The 26,818-nt window shown below is 46.1% G+C and overlaps 1 protein-coding gene across 1 annotated transcript; it reads left to right on the forward strand.

Moving 5' to 3' along the window:
- The first annotated feature begins 205 nt into the window (after positions 1-205).
- ATIC (5-aminoimidazole-4-carboxamide ribonucleotide formyltransferase/IMP cyclohydrolase) lies at positions 206-24,465 on the forward strand. The gene is made up of 16 exons (XM_086615389.1): positions 206-235; positions 1,001-1,127; positions 2,857-2,933; positions 4,035-4,101; positions 6,420-6,508; positions 8,127-8,278; positions 8,411-8,567; positions 10,295-10,420; positions 10,591-10,698; positions 12,006-12,091; positions 13,733-13,822; positions 15,507-15,635; positions 16,615-16,707; positions 22,520-22,702; positions 23,651-23,806; positions 24,305-24,465. Exons 1-16 carry the CDS (start codon positions 214-216, stop codon positions 24,422-24,424), a joined length of 1,782 nt encoding a protein of 593 aa, XP_086471515.1. The 5' UTR covers positions 206-213; the 3' UTR covers positions 24,425-24,465.
- The last annotated feature ends 2,353 nt before the right edge of the window (positions 24,466-26,818 follow it).

Here is a 26,818-nt window from a genome sequence, read left to right on the forward strand (position 1 = left end):
CACGCCGCTTGCACACGCACTCACACACCACGCGTTGCACACCCGCCTTAGCACACCCCCCCCCCCCCCGCCATCTCCCCGCCCCGTCCGGGCCGGCCCCCTCCCTCAGGCTCCCGCCCTCAGCGCGGCGGGCACCCAAATCCCGCCGGGCCGCCGCCGCTCGCTCCTCTTTCTCCCCGCCCTCCCCGCCAGCGCGCACCCACCGACGGCGCCATGGCCGCCCGGCAGCAGCTCGGTAACGCGGGGGCGGAGAAGCCCCGGCAGCCCGGGGTGGGCTGTGAGGGCCCGCCCGCTGTGGTGGCGGCACTGACGGGTCGCGGCCGTTGGAGCCGGCGGGAGGGGAGAGGGCGCTGCCCGCCCGCCGCGTCCCGAAATGGCCGTCGGGCGGGTGGGCCGCAGCGGCCGGGCCGAGGCGTATTTCGGGTTCAGCTAAACGGGGCGGCCCCGGAAGGCGGCGGCTCGCCTGGAGAGCGGGGCCGCTTCTAACCCGGTAGTTCCCGTGCCCCGAGGGGAGGTTGGGAGGGACGGAGGGCGCTTCCTCCCCTGCGGGCTGCTTGTACCTTGGCTTCCATCCGAGCCGGCCGGCAGCCGCCGCTGTGCCAAAGAGGGGTCTGTGTTCCCGGGGGGGTGCGGGGAAGAGAAGCGGGAACGGCGCTCGAGGGACTTCCCGAGCTTCGAGCCCTGGGGCAGGAGCGGCAGCGCAGCCGCCTCCCCTCCCGCCGGTGGGACGCGCCTCCGGGGGCGCAGCCGCCGACCCCGCGGTCCCGAGAGGGACGGAGACAAACTGCGTCCGGTCTGCGAGCGGGGAGGGGATTCTGCGGCTTGGAGGTGGGGGAGCGTGAGGCACTGGTGGCCAGCTCCCCCCGCCCTGCCCAGTGCCTCCTTGGTAGAAAATTCCCAAGTTATAGAACTTAGAAAGGCCGCAGTCTCTTAATCCTGTTGTTTTCTTTCTCCATTCCGCTTTTAAACCCAAAGTATTTGTGCTCTTCCCGCCTGTTAGCTTTGCTCAGCGTCTCCGACAAGACCAGCCTGGTGGAATTTGCAAAGAGTCTGAATGCTCTTGGCCTGGGTCTCATTGCCTCTGGAGGAACAGCCAAATCCTTGAGAGATGCTGGCTTGCCTGTCAGGTACAGAAGCTTTCCTGTACATCTCCACCAAAAACGCTCGTGTGGGTCCTGGGGTTGCTTAAATTGTTTTCTGTGTGAGCAAAAATAGTTGGAAACTGGTCTGAAAGCAAGTTCAGATAAAAAAAAACCCCAAAAAAACACAAAAAACACTCACCCCAAAAGCTCCAGAGCAAACTTCAGAACCTTCTTGGCCTGAAGTTGGTTGACTGAGGCCGAAGAGTGTTACTGTGCAGGCCAACACGCAGAGAGATGTCAGGAGTGTTGTGCTGAAGATGATGCCATGTCTGCCTTAAGCTAGGTTTTTTCCTGTGAGACAATCACAGCCAGATGAAAGCTGATCTTTGTCTGGTCCTGGGACAGGACTGACATGTCAGGAATATGTTGAAGCTCACTGGAGATCATTTGTCACGAATAATTTTCCCAGCGTGGTGGTCAGCTTCTTCAGACAGAGCCCTTAAGTGTTGTGCATCCACTGTTTGAGAAGGGGCAGGTACAATCACTGGCTGTTTTGGCCCATGATTCTGGGGAAATGTGTTTTAGGTTCTTCCATGCTGTGATTAAAAAACAACTCTGGCCAAATAGAAATTGTTTCCAGTGCAGTGATGAAAAATCTATAAATTTTTTTGGCAAGACAGGTGACTGAGACTCCTTTTTTGCTTCCAGTGAATGCGATGGTAGGCCCCTGGGACACCTCAGCATGGATATACACCACCCCCACAGCTCCCTGTCCTCACTGTGACTAGCACTTGGTCATGTCTCTCCAACTTCTTTGCTGGGCTGTGCTATCAGTGAAGTCTGAAGCAAAAAATGGTCACGTTTCCCCTTCCTTCTCCAGCTTACTGTTCCTTTACCATCATGAACAGTCACAGGGAGTGACTGTTCATTAAAGTAAAACTTTAATGTTTTGGCTAAGTTGGGAAGAGTAGTACTGAGGTATTGTGTCTTCTGAGCATTGTCTTCCATGCTCGCCGTAAACCACGTCCACTTGGGATTTGCTTGTCTTGGTTATTTCAGTGTATTCAAGAAATAACTGTACTGCTTAGTCGGGGGCGACCCATGAACTTTATTTCCATGTTCAGTTCATTTATTCCCCTTTGGCACAGGGGAGCGTTGTAATGAAATTTATACTTTTTTTTGTTAGTTTGTTTTGGGTCAGTTATTAGAAAGCAGTGTCCTTTCTGTCTTCTGTCAGATGTAGCTTTTGTGTAAGATACAGATCAACATCTTGTGAAGAATGAGAGCGTATTAAACCAACATTTTGTCTGTTTCTACTAATCCTTCTGTACCTAGCAGCATAGTTGACAGATGCCAACCGTAATAAAAACAATCAGATCTCTTGATGTAGAATGCCTCATCTCAGAACTACTTCCCAGCCTTCCGTAAGAAGGATGCATCATAGTCTGTCACTCAGCATGGGTTTTCCTTGGCACTTTAGTAATACGCCTTCCATATGTTGTGTTCTTACTGAGATACAAGATACTGAGGTTTAGAGGAATCATGCATATGTTTTTTCTCTAAACTCCTCCTGTTGTTGATGGACCAAAAGAAGGCAAAATTTAATTCTGCTCCTTGCTGCCTTCAAAGCTCCTAGGGTTTAAATTTCCTTCCAGTAAAACCAGCATTGCCAGTAGATCTAAATTACTGCCCTGATGGGAATAATAAACATTCAAGCTATAGATGAAGTCAGTATGGCATATCTGTTATCATGCTGTGTTTTCTTATTGAGCAGAGATGTTTCGGACCTGACAGGGTTCCCCGAGATGTTAGGTGGACGTGTGAAAACTCTTCATCCTGCAGTCCATGCTGGTATGTTTCTGTTAATATATTTTCAATTAAAGAGAGAAATCCATGGGTAGCGAGGATGGGAAGAAGAGGTTGACAGATGTCTTTTTTTAAAAGTTGTGTGGAAGAACTGACTAATGAGGACAGAGTTGCTCTAGCAGCAGAAGGATAGGTGAAAAGCAGAGGGTGGAGAAGTGCATGGTGGCTAAATTACTTCCTCTGTTGTTATGCTGGCATCTGTGCAGTTAGCGGAGCTTTTCCTCCCCAGGGCTACAAGTAACAGGGCTTCTCCATAAATCCCTTTGCACAGTCTTTGTAGAGTCAATTTCAGACCTGTTCAGGCAGAGAGCTCCACTGAATTTAACCTGTGGGTGAATGTGGTGTGCAGCATGAGGAACACAACAGCATAGTCTTTCTGCGTGCTCTAATATTCCCTGACTCCCCTTCAGCAAGGAAGTTGTCTGACAATTGGTCCACCTGCACATTAACCCATCTGCTTTTTCATTTCCTGTTATGGTGCTTGAGATGCCTCACATTGAACCTGTTGCCTGTCGTAGTTGAGGGCTGGAGACAATCTCCTCTGACAACCTGGAACCCAGGATTGTGCTGTTGTTTACTCTGTGCCAGCCTGTCACCTCCATTTTTCTCCAAGTTCCTAGACCCAAGGCAGCCACCTGTGCTGCTCAGCTAGAGACACAGCTGCTGTTGCTTCAGATGCTTCATAGGCTTTGATCGTTGCTGGCTGATGAGTGGCAAGCACCCTGTTCCTCTCCGTGAACTCCTTAATGACAGTTTTAGTGTTTTAAGAGTAGCAACTGAATGCTTATAGAGTACATTTTTTAAGGTTGCTGTTCAGCAGCACTTGGAATGCTCTAGGATTTAGCCTTGAGGGGAAAAAAAAAAAAAAACTTTTAGTGTGAAATTTAAACAGCCAAAGAGTCAGTAAAATGGAATAGGGTAGAGGAGTAGGGACTGAGGACTGTTGTCTGAACTAGAATCAGAAAGTTTGTGGCAGAAAGTCTCTGAGGAAAAAGCACAGTCTGAAGGAAGATCTTAAATTAAAAAAAAGTTTGTTGCTTATTTAGTTCTTTTTTTAAATAAAGATGTACTGTTGTTTTTAACCAGGCATCTTGGCTCGCAATATTCCAGAAGATAATGCTGATATGGACAAACAGGATTTCAGCCTTGTAAGGTAAGTGTTGGGGGACACGATGCAATTCATCAGTATCAAAAACTGAACATTGAAGACCAGACAACACCAGTGAATAGGAGTAGTAGGGATTGTAGCATCTGTGCACCATAGGAGCTGCAATCTCCTTCCTTTTCCCTGTCAGGAGATACTGTGTTTTTAAAAATACGGTTTTCTGCAGATGTGTCTTCATCACTGACTAAGAAAACTGAACCAAGGAAGTTACATTGTGATTTCTTCAGGGAACAGATTTTAATTTCTTCTGGTTATCTGGGAGTTTTGGCACTTTGCATTTAGTCAATGTTGGGCCATACTACACCTCTTGCAAAGTTGAATTCAGCACTTTTCAAGCTGGTGAGTCTCCCCTCAGCTTGGCTCCAGGTGTCCGATCAGATGACAATTCCTGATTTTGAAATACTTTCTTAGTAAATATACCCTTTGATATTTGCATAATGTTTACTGAGTTTCAACACATGAAGAGTAGATGTGAAAAGCAGGTCAGGAACATGCATCATTTGCACAGAGAGAGAAGAGACGACAGACAAAGCTTAGTTTCTGAGAGCCATCGTGGGAGCCAGTGAGCTGCAGCCAGAAGCTGAAGTAACGCAGTTTGTGCGCTAACGTGTACGAAAGATGTAGTTTGGTTTTGTTAGAATGTATTTACTCAGTGTGCTCACACAGGGCAATTTGGGGCTGTGTTTAACTAATTGGTTTTAACATCTGACTAGTAATTGTGAGTAACCAATTCTATGTCAGTGGGTAGAAATGAATGGCTGAATTGAACATCGTAAATTGTAGGTATAGCCAAGATGGGAGGTGTAGTTTGACTCTGGTGATTGTGCCAGAATACGTCTTAGCTTTTAAAAAAACTTTTAAAAACTGATGTGCCTAAGATGGATGGATTCCCCGGCTGAATTTGAAAACCTGAAATTTAAAACCACAGGAATCCTCATAGATGGCTCAGCAGTGGTGGCTCTTCAGAGTACGTTACGTATTAAAGCAGGCTCTGCTGAATTGCAGGGGGAGTAACACGCCTCTACATCAGTGACTTACAGCGTGCTTGCATCTGTAATTTGGATTTGGGTTGCCCTACATAAAGCAGAACAAGCTGATCCTCAGCAGGAGAGGCTTTGCATAGTTGCCTAAAATTTACATACCCAGGTCAAGATATCGATTATCTTGATTTCCACAGATAAAACCACTAGCAGTGCTAGAGTCGACAGATTCCTGATGGTTTGCAACGGATCAGGAGCATGAATGGATTGGGAGGGAGGGGGTATCAGAAATAGAAAAGACAATAAAATACGTGGTAGAACATGTAGAGACATAGCAGGTTCTGAAAGCCATGCTGGAGGCTGATCATCCCTTCTGCTTGAGTTCGTCACACAGTGTGGAAAGAAAGGAATATTAAAAGTTGGACACAAGTGTGTGCGTCACAGCAATCCACTACCACTACTGGGCATGCTTTGGAGTTCGATACCTTCATGTGTTCAGATCAAGAGAGTAAATTAATGCTCTTGGATTAAAAATGTCGTTTGTGAAGGTCAGAACAGATACTTTCTTTCACTACAGTTCATGTGGCACTGGTAGGATGTGACAGGGCATGTTATTACTTCATGCTTTCTGGAATACAGACTGCAGCTTCTTCCAGATCAGATCTAGAAAATAATTCCAGTAAGGTTCAGTCTTACCTTGAGAGGGGAAAGTCAATCCTCTCATCCCCTTTCATGTGTCACAGAGGTTTTATGGGATCCAGGCTGTGCACTCAGGTTTAATATGCTGTTGGTATTTGAAAAGTCAAGATAGTGATACGTGGGTCATTTTCTGCTCTTGGAAGAGTTGTGGAAAATTAGACTGTTTATGCTTTTTTTGCGATGGATCTGGCTCAGGGTGCTTAATCTCTTAGGAAAGTTGGTGGATGCCTATTTCCAGTGGTGCCAAGAGTGCACTTTGCAGTGGCTCAAGTTGTGCACCAAAGTCACTTAAACATTTAAATACGTGCCCGTATATTTAAAGAAACTTCCTTTTAACTAATTTCTGTAAATTGCGGTTCTACCCACTGTAAAATTGCTTCATGCACAGGGTTCAGTTAAATTCTATAATGCATCTACTGTTTCACCCTTGTACTAGACTTGGTCTTTGGCTGGATGTCCTGACTCTTAAGTCTTTTGGAGGAAGAAGCCTTGGCTACAGGATTTTATGTTGGTCCCTGATCTGAGAGAGAAGACCATAAAAACACTGGTAGCACCTTGTGCATGCCAAGCCTAATTTGGCCTTTTTATTTCTCCTTGAGTAACCCTGCTTTTCCCCTCAATTCTCAGAGTCGTAGTGTGTAACCTCTACCCCTTTGTGAAGACCGTATCTTCTCCGGATGTAACTGTGCAAGAGGCAGTGGAGAAGATCGATATTGGTAAGTGAAAGGGACAGCAAATCTCTTCTCCAGGCAGACTCGATGGTTCTGGTCTCAGGCCTTTCCTTTTTGTTTGGTGGCCCTGCACACCCTTAAAGGAAGTCTGCTGAAGAGCACAAGGTTTGCATGGAGCAGGCTGAAAGCATAATTGGGTAAACCTTCCTGCTTTTAAGCAGACCTGCAATTAAAATTACAAGTGGCTGTTGTAACAGGCTGGCAAGCCGTGCTGCATAGGTGGGCAAGTCATGCACTGCCCAAAAGAAGGAGTCTGATGTACTCTAGAAGGCTACGCTAGGAAAGGGCAGGTGGAGCATGCTTCCTGCTGAAACACAGAGAGCAGATTAAGCCTCCTTTGCAGCCTCTGGCAGCGTAATAAAAATAAAAAACATGAGCTTTGGAGAGAAGCCGCTGAACCACTGGAAGTGCTCTGGGGGTTGCTGAAAACTTCACTGCAGGAAGCTGTTAGAAGGAAAGGGGTTGGTCTGCATATGTAGGAGAGTAGTTAAGACCTGAGCTTGGAAGCACGGGCGCCTTTATCATCAACAGTTTTGCTCTCCTGCTAGTTGTTAACCCCAAAAGGCTTGTCATTCCTTCACTGCAGCATCTCTGCTTGGCAGCTTGTGAACAGTACAGGCACAGCTTTTCGCCATGAGGTTGGATTGGGATTGAGTTTTCTTGCAGTAGTTTAGTCCAAACGATGCCCAGCAGAGCTCTCTATTAAATGTTTTATGGAGTAATACTCACTCTGCAAGTAGCAGTGCCAGCCTCTACTTTTACTTTGCAACAGCCTCCTATCTTATATGATTTAAAGTCGTGTAATAGCTGTGCAGAGTCAGATTTAAGGGGAAAGCATGGCATTTTATCTTACACAGAGGACCTGGGCAGGATTCATTAATATTTGCAGGGAGATTTGGGAGCCTCTGTTGCTTGGCAGTATAGATTCTATGATGCTATGATTTCTGTAGACCCCTTCCCAGTCCCATGTAGCGGAGGATGGTGCTTAAGTGATATGTGAAGACAGCTGTCCTCTTCAGGATGTGGCTGGGCTGCCTGAAGACATTCTTGCCCAGCTGCTCGTCGCAGCCCATGACCTGTTTCCTTACCCCTGCAGCTCTGCCTGTGTCTGCAAAGGTCAATCAATGTGCACCTTCGCTGGTGGATTGAGTCAAACCCGCCAGCCTTTTGAAGAGCACTTTTACGGTCCCTTTTTGCTGGAGAGAGGGGCCACATTGGTCTGGCACAAATGATCACTTCGGTGCCTGTCCCTTCTCGGCCTCGGATGTAGCTCTTGGTGATAGGACAAGGGGCAATGGCTTTAAACTGAAAGAGGGCAGATTTAGATTGGATACAAGGAAGAAATTTTTCCCTCAGAGGGTGGTGAGGCACTGGAACAGGTTGCCCAAAGAAGTTGTAGATGCCCCATCCCTGGAAGTGTTCAAGGCCAGGTTGGATGGGGCTTTGAGCAACCTGGTGTAGTGAAGGATGTCCCTGCCCATGGCAGGGGAGTTGGAACTAGATGATCTTTGAGGTCCGTTCCAACTCAAACCGTTCTGTGATTCTACGATTCTATGCCGTGTCCAGGAGGGAGGTGTCTCAAGCCTCCATCCTTCTCTTGCAGGAGGAGTTGCCTTGCTGCGGGCAGCTGCCAAGAACCACGCTCGCGTGACAGTTGTGTGCGACCCTGCAGACTACTCTGCAGTGGCCAAAGAGATGGCGACATCGAGGGACAAAGACACCTCCATGGAAACCAGGCGTCACCTTGCACTGAAGGTTGGTTGTGTTCTCTTGCTGCAAAGGGCTAGGCCAGACTCGTTTGCCTTTCATTCATTCCCTTCTTTAAACACCAAATCCTTCGTAAGTTGGTGTTTGTAAGGTGACAGGCGTCCCCTGTTCTGTCCCCAGGCTTTCACCCACACTGCTCAGTACGATGCAGCCATTTCTGACTACTTTAGGAAAGAGTACAGCAAGGGGGTGTCCCAGCTGCCCCTGAGGTACGGCATGAATCCTCACCAAAGTCCTGCGCAGCTCTACACGACGAGATCCAAACTTCCCCTGACAGGTGAGGCCTAGGCCATGCTGGCCAAAAGGGGGCTCTGGAATAGCTGGGAAAGGAGGTGGTTGGACATGTCTGCCAGTTGTCTTCACAACTGAAATACCGTCCTGTACCTGAGTCCAAGGGATGGCCAGCAGCACCTTCACAACTACCTTAGTAGTGGCACAAGCTTTGCAATTGAAAGGTTGGACTGTGTGAGACAGAAAAGCTTGTCTGCCTACCCCCAGAAGGCTTTCTGTAGCTCCTTGTTCTCTGTTGGTGTAAGATTGTGTCTCCACACTGAAGATGCTTTGGGCAGATTTATGTGATGCACCTTCTGCTCGACTTAAGATCCAGATTTTGCAAAGGAAAACCTTGTTACCTACCCTTTTAAAATGCTTTGCTCCTTTCTGTTTTCCTTATTTAGTATCTTCCCAATCTTTGCCTCACCATTTACTCTGTATAGAAACCAAGCTGTTCTTCTCTAGGTTTGAATGAGTTTTCGTGTTTTTTTTTTTCTTTAACAGTTCTGAGCAGAGGTTTATTGCCTTAGTTTTCTAGAATGCTGCTTCTGCTAACGGTGGGGAGGGGAGGGGACACTAGTCTCACCCACAAGAGTTTGGGACAAGTGTGGTGTGTCTCTGCTGTTTTACAGAGTGTGCCACATCACAGCATTGCTGCACTGAGGGGAAACCTCTGCTTTGGAGGGAAAGTCTGGCTACTCTTGTTCTTGAGATTGCTTTTAATGTTGGTGAAACCAGCTCTGCCTTCTGTGCGCAGGCATTTTTCTGTTGAACAGGCAACGAAGCTTTGTGTTGCAGAATTTCCTTATTTCAATTCTGGGATCTCTTAGGAAGCTTTTCCGTGTCTGCACTGGAAGTTGATTTGCTTGCAAATCTACTTCCCAGTATGGCAGCAGAACAACAGCGTGTTCATCTGTTCTGGCCATGGGCTATTGCTAGACTAATCTTTTCATCCTATCTCCTGAAATACTCACAGACTTTCTGCGTCAATATGAGCACTTCTTCCTGCAAGGCCAGGGCAGAAGGTTTCGAGAGCAGACTTGTGAATGACCTTTTACTCTTGGCATAGATTTCTGATGAAAGGACCGTGATGATGAAGCATTTTGCTAAAAGCTTGCCCTAAATTTCATGGCTGTGAGTGGTTCTGTTGACATCAGTTAGAGACAACATATACTTAAAGTTTGGCTAGTGCCAGAGTACTTTGTTGAATCAGAGCCATAGACACCATATGAAATCTATTTACTAGATTTGTAATGAAATCTACCTGCTAGGGAGCAGGGGATGTGCTTTTTGTGTTCTTCCCTGACAGCTCTGCCTCTGCACTGAAATCAAGCTCTGGTAGGCTCCCTCAGAAAGAGAGAGCTCTTCTTCCAAATGGCTGCCAGATGAAGAACTTGAAGAACGTAAGGGGGAATGTTCTTTTTTTGTTCCCCTTTCACAAGAGAGGAGGTGCATGGGGACAGTGTGTGTCTTGCTCTGAGGTCATATCAGCAGCTTCTGGTTGGGAAGAGGGTTGTATTGGCATCTCATGAAGAATGCACAGGCTTGAGACTTAGAAGTCACTGTAGCTTTTCAGGGCACTAACCACTTGCTGAGGAGCCAGGGTCATTTAACAAGAACAGTCTGTAGTGATTTCAGTTCTCGGTGGGAGAATTCTCCTCTGCTTGCTCTCCAGACTCTCGAGAGAGGAGTCTGCCTGCTTTAATGTGTCTATTTGTGTGCTGTTTGCAGTGGTGAATGGCTCTCCAGGATTCATCAACCTATGTGATGCTCTCAATGCCTGGCAGCTGGTGAAGGAACTCAAGCAGGCATTAGGCATTCCTGCTGCAGCCTCCTTCAAACACGTCAGTCCTGCAGGTAGGGTTGCTCCTTGTTGCCACGTGTTCCTCTTTGAACAGAATCCAACTTTTGGCCAGCCTTGTTGGTGGTCTATCCGTGTCACTTACCCTGGCAGTCTGGGGAGGTCCCAGGGACAGGGACCAGCAAGCAGCTCTGGTTTGAGTGCCCTGGCTTGTGTTTCCCACTAGGTGCTGCTGTTGGAATACCTCTCAGCGAAGAGGAGGCGCAAGTCTGCATGGTGCATGACTTCCTCAAGACCTTAACGCCCTTGGCATCTGCCTACGCACGAAGCAGAGGTGAGAGGTCCAGGAATAAACTGGCGTATCCAAAGAGCTGAGCTGAATTCTCGGCACCTGAGCACTGTGCAGGCCCCTCTCTTTGCAGTGTGCTCCTCCTATGTAGGGCTTTTCTCCACAAAGATCTGACTGACTGACTAAATGAACTGCCTGCCTGTCAAAAATTGCTCTCCAAGTGAGCAGACCTTGTATATTGTTCCAAAGAGGCTTAAAAACATGTTGGATTTTGTTTCTTGATGCGTATAGAAGACCTGTAGAGATTTTTTTTTAGTTTAAACATGTATATGTATACACACACACACAAATCTGTGGGGTTTTGGATAAAGGATGGGTAACCATCAGCTGTGCTGGTAGCACACTCAGCTTTCCTCTGCATGTGGGATGCTCAGGAATACTTGAGTTGAAATGTTTCTGCCTGGTATTAGGGGATGTATTTTTAAGGCTTTTGTTCTTCAGAGCTCACAAAAAAGCTAAAAAGGAGTAAATAAAAACAGCTTCCTCAGCTCAGTTGAGATGCTTTGCTAATTCTCTCATTTTCCATGGCATTCCTAGAAAACCTGCACCGATTACAGAAAACAAAGCAAACTTACTTGATAAGGGGTACATTGGCTTGGGTTCATTTTTCACCACTTCAGAGACCACCTTTGAACGTTGCCCTCAGAAAACCGTTGCATAATTCGTAGAAAAATAAACCTTTAGAATGGCAGGGACAGAAGAATCGACCTTGCTGAGTACCAGAGCATCTGTAACAGGACCTGAGTGCCGTTAATTGTTTACCTTATAGAGTAAGAGAGATATTTTTATTAAATATATTTTTATAGAGAATATTTTTATTAAATTTTTTAAAATAAAAAAAAAAAAACCACTAAAAATTGCACAGCTACATTTCTGGGCCTGGTTTCTTGCAGGAAAAGCCAGATGAGAGCATAGGCATCTAAAAACTTTCCTCTTTTTCCAGCTGTCTCCCATCTGAAATCTTTCTGTGTGATCCTTGCTTCTTCTTGTCCTCTTGCCGCCGTGGCTACAGCGGAGCTGCTGGCGGTAAGGGATGTAGTTGTTACAGTCAGGGCTTTGACAAATGCAGTGGAGAAGGAGGAACAGCTGAAATCTGGGAGTGTTTAAAGGTGCATGTGTTTGAGGTAGAATTTTTCATCCTTGTTGCTCTTACATGGCCTAATTTTTTTTTTTTTTTTTTGCTGTGGGATTAAATTATTAGCTCTTAGGGAAATTGACTGCGTTGTAGGAGCAAAGACTTTTCTTTGTGTTATGCTACAGTTTGATAAGTTACTAAAAATATGATTTTGCAGGTGCTGATCGGATGTCTTCTTTTGGTGACTTCATTGCCCTCTCTGATGTCTGCGACGTGGCTACTGCCAAGATCATTTCCAGAGAGGTTGGTTAAACAGCAGCAAATCACTCGACTGTAAAAAGAAGGATCACACTAGGTGGAGTTGTTGGTTTGTAACGGCTGTTCTGTTTGAATTTGACCCGTTTTACTGAGGGCTGTTGGTCCATTTGTGTAATTCGGTATCTGGAGTGCAGAATTTACACCTATCTTTTGATGTGTTTTTCCTCCTACCAGTTAAAACCCGGCTGTGTGGGAGAGCCTGTGAAATAGCAGTGCTCAAAATGCTGCTTTCCACGAGATGATTGCAAACCTCTGCCTCCCAGTAGGTCTCTGGAAATGAACCCTGATTACACTGTCACAAGTGTCTGGTGGAAGGGCTGTAATTGGAGCAATAGAGGACCGGGAGAGCTGACTGAGGGCCAGCCTTTTGCCCGAGGCAGGAATGTGGATGTAGATTGCTACCTGCCAGCGGATCCAAGCTGTGTGTAGGCTCAGCTGCTTTCCAGGCTGCACGTTTTAACTTTGCTGGATTCAACGTTAACTCCATAGCTGACCACGTCCCACAAGTTGCTGATTTAAATACAGTTAAAAAACCAGGAGTTAATGCTTTACCAAACACATTCATCCTGTTACATGTTGCTTACCATTATTTTGAGAGAGGGAAGGCATGATGGAAAGGGCTGTGTTACACATAGAATCACAGAATGGTTTGGGTTGGAAGGGACCTCAAAGATCACCCAGTTCCAGCCCCCTTGCCATGGGCAGGGACACCCTCCACTACACCAGGTTGCCCAAAGCCTCATCCAACCTGGCCTTGAACACTTCCAGGGATGGGGCATCTCCAGCTTCTCTGGGCAACCTGTTCCAGTGCCTCACCACCCTCTGAGTGAAAAATTTCTTTCTTATATCCAATCTAAATCTCCCCTCTTTCAGTTTAAAGCCATTGCCCCTTGTCCTGTCACTAGACACCCTTGTAAAAAATCCCTCTCCAGCTTTCCTGTAGGCCCCCTTTAGGTACTGGAAGGCTGCAATAAGATCACCCCGGAGCCTTCTCTTCTCCAGGCTGAACAGACATATATACATTGGCGGCTTCTTTTCAAACAAATGAAAGAGCATGTTGGGCTGGTTTGTGAGGATAACATTTGGTGTACTATTACTTAAAAAAAAACAAACAACACACCACCCACATTGTAGAGTAAGGATGTGAAAGGTGTATATCACTTCGTGGCACGGATGAATGTAGACTCTTCTTCTCAGTTTCAATGCTGTTAACAGCTTGTTTCTAATATTTTTGTTATATCAGGAGTGTCACTGAGAAATAAGGATTTATTTTTTTTAAGCCATGTTTACTGTTAGGGCTGAGGAAAAAGTGGGGATGTTGTGCATGAACTGTTTCCACCTGGAGGGGGATATTAATTATTAGTTCCTTTCTGCTTAAAGTGATGACAGGGTATTTTTTACTAACTCCTGCTAAGAGCTTGTAGTGCTCTGCTGTTTCCGGGAATGAAACCAGTATCATAATATTGCCTTTGGTGTTGTATGGTACAGACAGACCCAAGAGGTGTGCCTTCCATGCCTTTCTGGAAATGGCAGGTGGAGTTTTCAGTATTAAGTCCTTTTTATTTTTCTGTTTGTTTGTGGTTTTTTTTTTTTGTTATGTTAAGCTGAAATCTGTGTTTCTTGCAGGTATCTGATGGTGTGGTAGCTCCTGGCTATGAGGAAGAAGCTCTCAAAATCCTTGCCAAAAAGAAGAATGGTAGTTACTGTATCCTCCAGGTTTGTACTCCTGCTCCACCATAACCATTCTGCTGCTTTTCCTTTACTTGCTTTTTACAGACGTTGATGTCTAAATAGCTGGAAGGCTGATCCAGGCGCCCCTGCAGTGCATGGAAGTGTTTCCTCTGGGTCTTTAGGGATTCCTGTACAAGCTGGAATTCCACCAGCAGTATTGTGGTCGCATTTAGCCTGTAGGCCTAGAGCAGAGTATTTTCGTAATGCCTTCCCCGGCTTTCAAATTGATGTGGATTTAAAGTAATTAAATCTATGAACCAGCAAGAGCACTTCAAAGAAACAGAATTTCCATGCTCTCTTTCCACTCTTTGCCAGCTTTTCTCTCATTTTTGCTGAATTTGTTTCCTCCCTGAGTTCTTTCTATCTAAGATACAGCACCTCAGTGATGTTGTGAGTCTTGGCAGCGACAACCATGCATAGGATGTCCTTAGGGGAAGCCTTGTCTGGGCGAGTGGTATTTGTAGGGCAGTCGTTAGTACAGTCAGTGATGAAGATAGCAACAGAGGCAGAGTTTGGACCTGGGATGATGCACCTTTACACACTGCAACCAGGATGCTTGTCAAGGAATAGGAATATAGTGTGGTGAAGCAAGCGTCCGGGTGCCTTCCTGGTTTCTGCATTGTTTGTTGGGACTTCAAAATCATGCAGTTTTGGTGAACGTGACTAACAGATTTACATAATGCTGTCAGAGTAGCCAGACAGGTCCTGTTTCTGCCTGACTCTGAGACACAAACGAGCAGAGAACTTTACTATAGCATTACAAAAAAAAAACCCCAAGGCTTAGCTGAAGTTGCAGCTGTAGCATTACTACCAGGGGAGCTGTAGAAGATGACTCAGGAGCTTCAGGCAAGAAGGAATGAAATTGCAGACAATCTTGGCAGCTGATTACCTCCTGAATTCAATTAGCTCTGCAAGGATGAGGTCGTATTGGTTAAGCCTTTATCTTCAGGGCTTGTCTGCAGAGAGATGCTAAGGAAAGTTGATCTGAACAAATTTAAATGGATGAGGGAAACCACATAAAGTGTGTGCACAGGCCTATTTAGAGCTGGTAGCCTTGATCTGGTTTACTTCACATCTCTAACTTGAGCTGGGGCTACCAAAACTCTAAAAAAGGCCGTGCATGGGTAATGCCTGAATGCAGTTTAACAGTTCCATTTAACTTTACCCCTTATGCTGCTGTGAATTAACTGTGCTGTGTGCTTGTTGGGAAATGTGCCCCGAGAGAGTACATCCCTGGAAATAATTGCATTCACTGTTTTCTTTAATGTCCAAGAGGGTTGGGAGTTGTACCTCGAGGCATGCATGAAGCAACTCAAAATATTTCTGCCTTCCTGTGGAAGACTGGAAGACTTTTTGTGAGGGTGTTTTTCCCCTTCTATGAAAGACTAGAAGACTTCCTAGATTTTCGTGTCTCATGGATATTTGTCTATAAGCATAAACACGAATATTTGTATATAATCATCTATACTGCATTACCTCTCTTTGCTCTGTAGATGTTGAGACCTTGCTGCTCCAGTTATTTCTGATTCCTTCTGATGATTTGACATTGCTTTCTATAAGCAGTTCACTTTTGTATCCTTTAGATAATGTGTCTTAGCCTGAGCTATTACTGGGCATTGGCTTTGAAAAGCTCTAGGAGTGTTTTATTGGCCTGTCTTTTGGCTTTTAGATGGATCCCCACTATGAGCCAGACGACACCGAGATTCGAACCCTCTATGGATTGCATCTCATGCAGAAGAGGAACAATGCAGTCATCGACCGGTCGTTGTTCAAGAACATTGTTACAAAGAATAAAAGCGTAAGTGTTAGAAGAGCAATGAGCTCGCAGACTGGTGGAATGAACTGGTGTGCTTTCATGAAGGAAGTCATTACTGTTCTGTTTTAAAAGCTCTTAAAATGTTGTAATGAGATTTAACTGGCTTTCAACAAAACAGTGCAGCAAACTCTGGACGAAATATGCTGGGGTAAATCAGGGTAGTTTGCCTTTGTTTTGATTCCTTGCATAAATTAGAGGAGCTGGACCTTGCCCTTTATCTCCAACTAACAAAATATTTGTCTTTCTTATAAATAAGAAGCTACCTTGTGTATTTTCTTACAGTGAGACAGCCATGTGTTAAGGATCCATTGTGATCTCACTCTGACTCACTGTTTACTTCTCCCTTTTGTGTACAGTGAGTTGTATAAACTCTGGCTCTGCTGATCCTGCTCATCGTTTAGAGTTCACATCATCAGAAAGTCAGTCATTCCGTTGTCTCAGATCTTGTCCTTATTAAAGAAACAGATGTTAATGAGCATGTGATTAGTCATGGGCTCAGAAGCAAGTTCAGACGTTGAGGCAATAAAAATAATTTTAAGAAATTAGCAGTGGAACGCACTTAAAATAATACTATTATTTTAAGTTAATATTTATGTTATTATTTAATCACAGCAGATGCTAGGAGCTGTGATTATTATTGTGGTCCTTTTTGCCTGTGAGCACATCTGACGACAGTAAGCACGTGCAGAAGACTTTGCAGGCTTAGGGCCAGCGATGGAGCCCTCTTGACCTGGTAAAATTTAGTCTTAGCCCTACAAGCTATGAGATTAGCTGCTGAACCCATCACTTAGTTTCTACCCTAAACAACATTTGCTGTTAGCTGAACAAAACAGGATATTTTTAGTTATCTTGTTTTCCCTCTCTCTGGTACAGTACTTGTGATGGCTTTGGGGGTTTGCAGATCTAGCCAGCTGGCTAGTTGTGGTTAGGATGGGCAGCTGACAATGGTGTTTTGTTTCAGCTACCTGAGTCTGCTGTCCGAGACCTGATTGTTGCCAGCATCGCTGTCAAATACACCCAGTCCAACTCGGTTTGCTACGCCAAGGATGGGCAGGTAACCAAACCAGACAGCTCTGCGGTTTGTCTGGTCAGTGAGTGCCTTTGTCAGGCTTGAGTTTTAAAATCATTTAGCGTGCAGGAAACTACAGACCAACTGCCCTAGACAGTACCATACAGAACAGGAGCTAAACCTGTGCTTCTCAAAAAGCTCAGTGTAATTTTGTCGTGGTAATGACAGGGCTGGCTCTTTCAATGATGGGGTTGGAAAGCTCTTATGTGCCTCTGCAAGTGTGGCCTTGAGTCATTTCTTTCTAACTACTCTGTCCTTTTATATAATTTTTGGGGGGCATGTACATATGTTACAGTCTGTATAGAGCCTTAGGAAATGACAGCAGTTTTCACAGCTGGATTCTGACTGTCCAAACGGTTCTTAGTTTTATTTTCGTTTTTTATATAAGGAAGATGGGATGTGCTTTCTTTTTTTTCCCCTTTGGGGCATTCTCCCTGTTTTTTTTTTAAAGCTTATTGTGAATGTTGGGATTTACAGGGGCATTGTCAAATGTGTAGTTGAGATATGAATCTTGAATCTTAAAAAAAAAAAATGCTTTCTTTGCATGTTATCACTAGGTATTCAGTTTAAATCAGTTATCCAAAAGTTGTAAATGTATTAAAAAATTGTATTTTTGCCCAGCGGCTCATTCTCATAATGCTGTTGTTTAGCTGGTTCTCTGCTCTCCATGGTTACTTTTCCATAGGCCTGGAGTATTTAAAAAAAATACATAAGAAAAAGACAAAAAAATGTTTTTGATCTCAAGCTTTGGTCCATCATAAATCAGCAAAATGGATCAAAGAGTGTACCCTACAGGTACAGACGGTGAACGAGCTGCAGTGCTCTCCGTTTTGCAGCACTGTCTCACAGTGCTGTCTGGGGTGGTGTGCTGTATGGTTCTTGAAAACATATCTCTGGAGATCTGTCATTCTTCTTTTATTCAGCTTTGGATTTTTTTTTTTTTCCCTTGCTTTTAAATGATTCTCTGTACTCAAGATTGTTAGTTCTCGTAGCCCCAGAACAAAGGTGTCACTATCTTTGCTCCCTGTCCCTTATTACAGCAGCAATTTCCCCAGTGCTTTTGCAAGTCTGGACTTAACGTAGTGCTGCAGATGTTTCCGAAATGTGTGTGGTAATGCGTGTGCCATATGGAAGGGAGAGGGCATGAGGGAGGAGGGAAAAGCCACGTGGGCAGGCAGGGATTTAGCTAGCCTGGCTGCAGTGATGTTTTAGGTATTTGTGGACATATATTTTCATCAAATATAAACGTGCATTGTCTTGGTTTGTTGTGTGTGTGACAGGGAAGGCCAAGATCAGAGGTCTGTGTGCTGCACTGAGAAACAAGTGACTTTTTTAACAGCAGCCTTTACAATCAGTCACTCAAGGAGGTGGTGAACCTGTGGTGGGTTCTTCAAATCAAAGCTTAATGTCTTAACTTGAGAGACTCGTTACAGTCCGAATGCAGGATCGTGGTATGCTGTAGGCAGTGATGGAGGAGCTCAGACAGCAGCTCCTTCTGGTTTTAAAACCTCTAGAAGCTTCTTGAGACTTTTAAGTATTGAGACTGTGGATCTTCAGGTACAGATGGAGAAGGAAAGAAGGACCACTGAAAACCAGTCTTACTAGAACAGTGGTTAGCTCAGATTCTTCTTGGTGACGCTGCGCAGAACTGACTCTGGTCACATCACTCACCAAGATGTAACATCAGATGTGTGCAGGAATATCTAGGTGCAACCCAAAAAGTAGCACACATCAAGAACCAGGGACGGAAAGTAACTTCCAGGTGGTTACACTTAAAATGCTTCTCCAGGATCTGACTTGGTTTGGGTTACATGAGCCAAGCCTGGGAAGTCCAGTTTGCTTTTGGTTCCATTGCTTTCGGTTTTCTGGGAGTTATTTCAGCCTCACAGCATCCCTGTTACTGAGGAAAACCGTCGTGTATCAGACATCCAGAACATTTTTAACAGCTTGGCTTTGTTGGGTTTGTGAGCGGATTGGCCACTCCTGCAAGGGCTGGTGCTTGTGTTAATAAGTTCTAGGAAAGCAGAGGGTGGGAGGAAGCGTTTATGGACTTGAGTGTCACTTAATTTGCAGGAAGCCAGCTGCCACTAATTGCAATAAACACTTTCACTTGTTTTATCTGACTTTCAACACTGGCAAAGCCAGTGTGTAACATGTTGATTTACACTTTCTTTAATGTTACCATCATGTTTTAAATTAGCAATTTAAATTTACTCTCTTTCTTTATTCTCTGCACAGTAGGATAAAACAAACCTGTTAATTTACCTTACTATTTTCCACCAATGGTGCAGGCATTTGTCAGTAACTTCATTATTTGTTTGTCTTCCCAATTGTGAAGTCCTTTATTTGATTTTTATAGTTCCAAATGTGTTTAGGGGTTCTGTTCTCACTCATTGTTCAGGGTAAATCTGAGTAAATCCAGGCCAATCTGGATCATTTTGCAAGGATCCTTTGGGCATTATCCATCTCATCCACTCTGTACTGGAATACTGCACAGTATTCCAGCTATGGGGCGTGTTTGGCTCTCCTGTGAGCCAAAGCACTTTGGTCAAGTAGTTCTCAATTTTCACGCAAGGGTTTTTTTTTTTATTAAGTGTTTTTTCTACTTACCCTGTGTTACTGTCTCTTTTCACTCCTCACACTTAATAGGCTCTGGTTAAGCATTTTTCAATTCTCAGGAGATGAAACTGAAGGAAACAATTAATTTTTGTGTAGAAAATAGAGGGGGCAGGATTCCTTTGTGTTCATACGTGTTTTCATATGGGAGAGAGCCAACATCTCTCCAAGGGAGAGATGAGGTGTAGGAAGGAGGAAGAGAGGGAGAAACAAAGTGAAAAAGAGGGAGAATAGGTACGTTCAGGCAGGCCAGTGTGAAGAGAGATTCAGGCACAAGTCTGTAGTTTGCATGAAGCAGAAGCTCAGCTTTCTGATTTCTCCTCTTTAGACAAGAAATTCCAGGCTAGACTGAAGAAATCTTCCCCAGCAGTGTTGCATCAAAACACCTTTTTCTACAAAAAAGGGATTTCGCTTTCCTTGGATCACCATTTTCCAGTGAAGTGCATCTTACTGGCATGCTCTTCCTAGGCTGTAACTGAACTTCCAACTAGAACAAGGTGAGCTCATCAGGAGGAGGTGCAGAGAAGCAGCTTTTGTTTCTCTTGCCCGCTAAGCATTCCACGTGGTGCAGATATAATCTCTGTAGGTTGGAGGGTGCCTGCGAAGAGTTTACAGGACACATCACTTTGTTGAACTCAAGTACAAAGTTCTTGCTGTTTCAGAGTCGTTGAGTGTGAGCCAAAGTTCAGTTATGTAGCTTTGGACAAAATTTAGGTCACAAAAAATGTGAAGTATTCCGAGTAGCTCATAGAGAAAAGGAAAACGCTCTTTTTGAGAAGGGTGCTTGGGTGCTGACAGGTAGGAGAGCTTGATTTCTAATGTGTGCCCATGAAGGAGCTATGTGTGGTGGGGGCTGCGCTGGTCTGGAAACACCTTCTCCAGTACGGATGCTCTTGCCAGCCGGAGGCCTGGGCTTGCGGCAGACTAGCCAGTTCCATCACAGGAGTGCGAGGCCACAGCTCACAAGGACGTGATGAAGATGAGGCACTGTTCTGGCTGGGAAAGGGCCCAGGACGTTGCACTTCTGGTACATGACATCACGTTTTTTTAGAAACTTGGGAATGTTTCATGGTATTTGGGCCCCTGCTACCAGCAGTCTGTCCAGTACTCCCCTCCATCTGCATCCCCAGCTAAAAATGTCTGCCTTAGCCCAGCCTGGCTTGCTGGGCCCATTCTTAAGGGCTGAGTGATGGTTAATGTTGTGCAGTGTATGACAATTTTGAGCCCTCCACTTTGTCCAGGGAGAGAGGAAAAACCTCCGTGGAAGAGACAACATACCTATGCGCAGCTGGCGTTGAGCTCCCTTGAGAAGCAGGGTCCCTTGCCAGTTTGAAGGTCGAACAGGGAGGACGTGAGAGCAGAGGTTGGACATCAGGAGTGTTTGCAGAGGGGAAGGTGTCATTAAGCCATGAAAAACTTTGGATCTATTTAGTATTTGTGATAATACTAATATCCTTGTGGGTTTACGATGATGACTTCAGTTATAGCTGAGCAGATGATATCAGATAGCAGCCCAAGTCTTTCATTTGCTCCTTGGGGGAATAGTACCCAGCAACATGTTTTATGGTTCTGGTAAGAGGTGAAGTCACTGTGTCTTGATGAATGAGGAGACAAATGATTCATTCTTTTGAGGGCAGCCTTTGACTTATAGCTTTACCATCTGTTTCAGTCTGAGCTGGAAACTCTGAGATGTTGGCCAGAACCACTAGCCTCAACACAGTGTCCCTGGAGCAGTCCCCCATGCGAACAGTCTGGTGAACAGTTCAGCTGTGGCTTCATAGGAGGAGGAAATTATGGGAGAGAGACTTGTTTTTCATCAGATCTCTGCTTTGAAATGGCAGGAGCTGTCTTCGGAAAGCAGGACCCACAGCTCTGAAAGCCGTGGAGAAAAGTTACCAGCCTGACTTTGACAGCCATGGTGGCCAGGGCTAGCGTTTGTGTGCCTGGATTACTGTCATGGCAGACGCCAAGCTGAGGGACAGCAGTCAGGCTGGAGCCCAAGAGACTTCAGCTCGCTCCCTCGCCCTTGCCAGTTGTGACTCCAGGTAGACCTTATCTGCAGGGGATGGTGAAGCAGGGGCTTTTCTGCCAGTGTCCAGGAACCACGATGTCTCCAGCAACGTTCAGTTTTCAGTGGTGTCAGCACCTAAGAGTTGCCTTTGTCTCCAGTGCAAGTTTGCACCGGCCCAGACGGAACTGTGACAAGGGGCTTGCAGAGTTCCCTACCACCAGGCTCCAGAGAGTCTCTGCATTTTTTAATCTGTAGTATGCCTGAAAAAATGAGCAGAGGTTGAATGTGTCTGAGGAGAACTCCAAAGCAAGCAAAGGGAAACTGAGAAAATACCATATTTTCATAGCAGCTTCCTTAAGGGGAAAAAAAAAAAAAAAAATCTTTTGGATTTTGCTTCCGGAAGTACTAGGTCTATCTGATACAAAGCACAAGTGCTATTAAATAAGGTCAGCAGCAGCTAATTTAAAATCCTGGAGTCTGGCAGATGGCAGAGTAGGAAACGTGTTGGTAGTTCCAGGGCCTTGATGGTTCATGTGACGTCATGGTCCTACTGGCCAGCCTTCCTGGTCAAGCTGTGGATTTACTTTCTCATCAGCCTTGACAGACAAACTACCCTGTAATCCACCACCTGATCGGTTTGAGCTGTGCATGCCTGGTGCACAAGGAAATACTGTGGTGTTTGGATGACCCAGGCTCAGACTTTAGTCCTCTAACCCAAGCGCCCTTTCCGAGAACAGGTGGGCAGCCTGTTCCTACCTGCAGGAACCATCTCTTAGCAGCCACGTTTGTTTCTGCCACCACCAGGAGTTTGTTTTCCCTTAAACAAAAGCTGGAATTGTATCATTCTCCTGAGGTTAATAGTTTGACTCTGGTGGCTGGGGCTGTGTTATTTAGAAGGATGAAAGAGTGTGGCGTCCTCGGAGTGACTGTCGGCTCAGCAGAGCTGTGGAAGTCACCAGTGCAGAGAGCTGTCCCTGTGAGCAATTTACAGGATTAGAGATACAGTGTTTTCAAAGTTTTCCTTGCTAATTACCTACATTTTTTTTCTCTGCTTCAGTGAGGAGCAGCTAATTTGTGGGAGGTCTTTCCTAATTGCTTGGCTGGAATGCAGCTCTGCTTGCAATCTCTGTGCAGCCCGGCGTGATTGTGCTTTTTATTTCTGTGCTTCAGGTCATAGGTATTGGAGCTGGCCAGCAATCCCGGATCCACTGCACGCGTCTGGCTGGGGACAAGGCAAACAACTGGTGGCTCCGGCACCACCCACGTGTGCTCTCCATGAAGTTCAAAGCGGGTGTGAAGAGAGCAGAGATCTCCAACGCCATTGATCAGTACGTCACTGGGACCATTGGTGAGGTAAGGGCTGGCTGAGGGGTTTCCCTGGAGAGTCCAGCTTCTGCGAAACAAAGTGTTCGTGTAGCACTTAAGCTTGGCTTGGGTTTTGTGCGTGGATGGCAGTAACAGATGATCCCAGAAAGCTGCGGGATGAAGTGGCCAGGGCCCAAGATGGTGATTTCCCCAAGGTCATTTCATGGCCCAGTGGCAAAATGTCCTGACTTGCCCCTCTGATACTGCACCCAGGTGCTGGAACCTGTCCTGCACTTTGACATGGTGCTTGGTTTCATCTGAGAGTTCCCTCCAGCAGTGAGGAAGGGTTAAAGCTACAGTTCAGTGTTTCAGCTCTCACTGCCCTGTCAGGGCAGCTGTCCTTCCCTTCTCGCATGGTGCTGTTTGCTCGTGTGGCATTTTGGATTCCCAGAATCCCTTTGACCTCCCTGTTACAAGCAATAAAATAGTATGTCCTTTTTAAGCCAAGAGCTGGACTTGGGACCTCGTGAATCATCTCTGTGAGCGGTTGCTTGTTTAAGGGGGTAAGAACTGGAGTCGTTACTGTTTCAGAAGATGAATCATAAACCAAGCTGCTGTTTGTCATGTGTTAAGTCATGTACCAGATGCTGTTTGCGTGTGCTGGCATTTGCACAGAGCGGCATGCTGCAGGCAGGCCAAGCAGAGCATCCTGAAATTAAAGCGGGGAGAAGGAATCCCTCAAGCCCTGGGGTGAGGAGGGGGAAGGAAAGGAGTTAAAAGGATGCAAAAAGAGCCTGATGGTGGTAATTTGTTCTCACCATCACTTGGGATTTTAAAGTCCTTGGTATGAAGTTCCCGGCAGCAGAGCTGTGGGAGCAGAAAGCAGAACAGAGCTGGATGTCAAAGGAATGCCATCATCACTCATCCTGATGTGCTCCTGGCAGGGAATGCCAGGGAATTGCTTTGGGGCTGAGCTGGCTCTCTTTGTCCTCGCAGGATGACGACCTGGTGAAATGGCAGGCGATGTTTGAAGAGGTGCCCACACCATTAACGGAAGCGGAGAAGAAGCAGTGGATTGCCAAGCTGACTGCCGTCTCCCTCAGCTCCGACGCGTTCTTCCCTTTTAGGGATAACGTTGACAGAGCTAAACGGGTAAGGTCATGGGGGGCCAGGATGTCAGGGTGACTCCAAGGAAATGTCTTGCTCAGCCTGGGCTTTTTGTTTGGATTTTGTTTGAATTCTGTGCAGACTGCTGAGGAACTTCGCTGCTCTGCACCGCTAGCTAGAATAGCACATCCTGGGAAAGATGTTTCCAGTGGTTACTGGCCTCATGTGGATAGTAATTACCCAGCCACGGCTCAGTTTGTTGATTTGAGATGAATAGAGGATTAAAGTTTATTAAACTGTGTAAGAGTATCAAGACAAGGCCTATTGCTTCCAGAGGAACCATTTTGCTCTTAGTTCTGAGCTGTGGAGAGAACTGACTGCTCACAGGAGGAACTCCCCTGCGAGTGGCTTGGGCAGTGGAAGAGCCTTTGTTTGCTCAACGCTTAGTAGAGTGGGATGTGGATGAAGAACTGGGGCTGCCAGCTCCTTTTCAGGGGGATTTTTGTTTTCCATCCTCTAATCCTTCCGTTTGTCTTTGTTCAGAGCGGAGTGCAGTTCATCGCTGCCCCATCCGGCTCAGCTGCCGATGAGGTTGTGATTGAAGCTTGCAATGAGCTGGGGATCACTCTCATTCACACCAATCTTCGGCTGTTTCATCACTGAGTTTGCCCTGGGCTGTTGTGGTCCCTCTTTGGTCACAGTCTCACCAGCAGCAGTGACTGGAATATCACCGGCTTCATTGGGAGGCACCCGCAAGGGTTTGTAAGAGCTGTCATTGAGATCTTGCCCTGTGTTAGCGGAGAACAAAGGTGCAAAAAGTTGTCCTCCAATGTAGAAAATAAGTCTCTTTTGCAAATAAACATACGGTTCTTAGCTATGTGGGGTCTGTAATCTGTGTGTCTTCCAAATACTGGGTTTATTTTTGAGGTAAATTTTACGGCCCAGACTTGAGAAGGTCTGTGGAATGGTATGAAAGCCTGGCTTATACCCAACTTCTTAATGAACTGATAAAAATCTGTGTTGTAAACTGAATTGTGCTGCTTTTTTTTTTTTTTTTTTTTTGAGTCAGCAGGTAGTTTTCTCCAGGTGCTTCTAATCCATCATCCTCTTCCCCGGTGAGGAGGGGGGAGTGGACCCTTTGTGCAAGGCAGTCTCAGGCTGGGTGCTCTGAATCCTGCCCTGGACACGTACCTTTGGGCTGAGAGGCAGTGTCAGGTGGTTTTCTCCGAGGTAAAAGACTCCTTCCTGCGAGTTTGACATGCTTGTTCTCAATTCCAAGTTCATAGGCAAGCATCTGGGAAGCATCTTGCCTGAAGCCACTTCCCCTTTCCATAGTGCACAATTTGCATTGAGCAGATTTGAACTCTGATTAAAAAAACAAAGTGAAAATCTGGAGCACAGCGAGATGAATAAAGTAACAGCCCAGACACGTTTTTTGCTGGCAATCCCTGTGACCGTTTCAAAGGGATTTTTTTTTTTTTTTGGTTCCATTTTACAAAATCTGTTCAGCTTTGGCAAGGAACGGTCCACAGTTTTGCAATAAACACTTCTGTCGCCGCTCTGATCTCAGCTGGTGCAGAGCAGGAGGTCTGCGTGTGTTCCCTTCGCAGTAGCAGCAGCACAGAGGTAGGAGACAGACCTGGAAGAGGGGAAATTCCAGTTGTGTTCCTGGCTCTGCTGCTGACTCACCGTGACTGTGGCCATGTATTTTGTTTCACCTGACCGCCTGTTCGATTCAGACTGGTGAGACTTCCTGGGGGATGTGAGCTGTTTTGGAGATCCTAATCCAGGTGCTGGTTTTACCTGAATGCATTCAAGTGTTCCCTGTGCCCTCTTTGTGTCTTAGGCACTGGCTGCTGCCCAGGAATTCTGTGTGCCCAGCGCTGCCCTTGCTCTGGCCTGAAAGGGAACAGTCTCCCCTCTCCTCCGATCTCTACGCTGGATTATTTTTTCTTTTCTGATCTCTGCAGTGGATTATCTGTACAGTGGATTATTTCCAAGTGGCTGGATTAGGCAGGACAGGGTAGAGACGATTGTACTTTTTGGGCCCAGATTAAGACAATGCAAAATAAAAATGGTCCATTGCTGAATGTCTCACCTGTTGGCTGTGCTAGCCCCAGCCCTGGCCCCCGACTGCGTTCTGTGCCGTTGCCTCCCATGGATTTGTCAGTGTTTGGAGTCTTCCCTGTTTGTATTAGCTTTATGCTTTAAAAGTTGGGTTTTGAACTCTTCCACTGTTCTTTCCTCGTGCTGTTTTGACTGTAGCTGGTACGTGCCATGCTGGGAGGTTCTCTTGGGAATCTGTTTATCCGTTCTTTATGTGTGTATTCTAAAGCATCTGCTAAAACAGGAACTGGTAGTAAGCTTCTGGCAGCTCCTGGTCTCCTGTATCTAAAACCCTGCTCTAATTCCAGGTGTGAGGTGACCTCATGGGAAGGCCCTTCGGGGTGGCTTGTCACCTGGGCTGTGGTGACAGTTTCAACTACCCCGAAGCCTTCGGTGACAGTTTCAACCACCCTGAAGCCTTCTCCTTGAAAGAAATGCGTGCGTGAAGCCCAGCACTTGCCTGGCTCCTGTTTTGGGCACGGAGCCATGGGTATCCTGGAAGGAATATGCAGGTCTGGAAGCAACGGCTCCAACTGCTGCTGTGTGGGGCCAGGTCAGGAGCTGCTGGTTTTAAGCTGCTCAGAGATGCCCTAAAGGGAGGATCCCATCCTTGCTGGTAGCAAGTCCCTGCTGTGAGCCTTCTCCCAGCCAGCAGGCCACAGGAGTGGCTGCGTTGGTCCCTAACGGTTCCTTCTGAGCTTGTGTTGATCTGCTAGTTGAATTAATTACTTCTCCCTTTGATATTTCGAGTGATTAAAAGCCAACCGCCTAGCTCTGCGTGGTTGTCTGTTTCCCAGAGGAAAGGGCATGTCTCTTCTCACGGGGGGGATTAGGTCTGCCCCCCTCAGCTGGTGCTTTTTGAAGCACCAGCTGCTGACAGGCTGTTTTGCACTGTCACCATATGGCACCTTGCCCCTGGCAGCTCCCACACTGGCAGAAGGAGAACAGGTC

This window comes from Tauraco erythrolophus, chromosome 8 (genome assembly GCF_009769465.1).
Source record: "Tauraco erythrolophus isolate bTauEry1 chromosome 8, bTauEry1.pri, whole genome shotgun sequence".
In the NCBI taxonomy this organism is placed as follows: Eukaryota; Metazoa; Chordata; class Aves; order Musophagiformes; family Musophagidae; genus Tauraco; species Tauraco erythrolophus.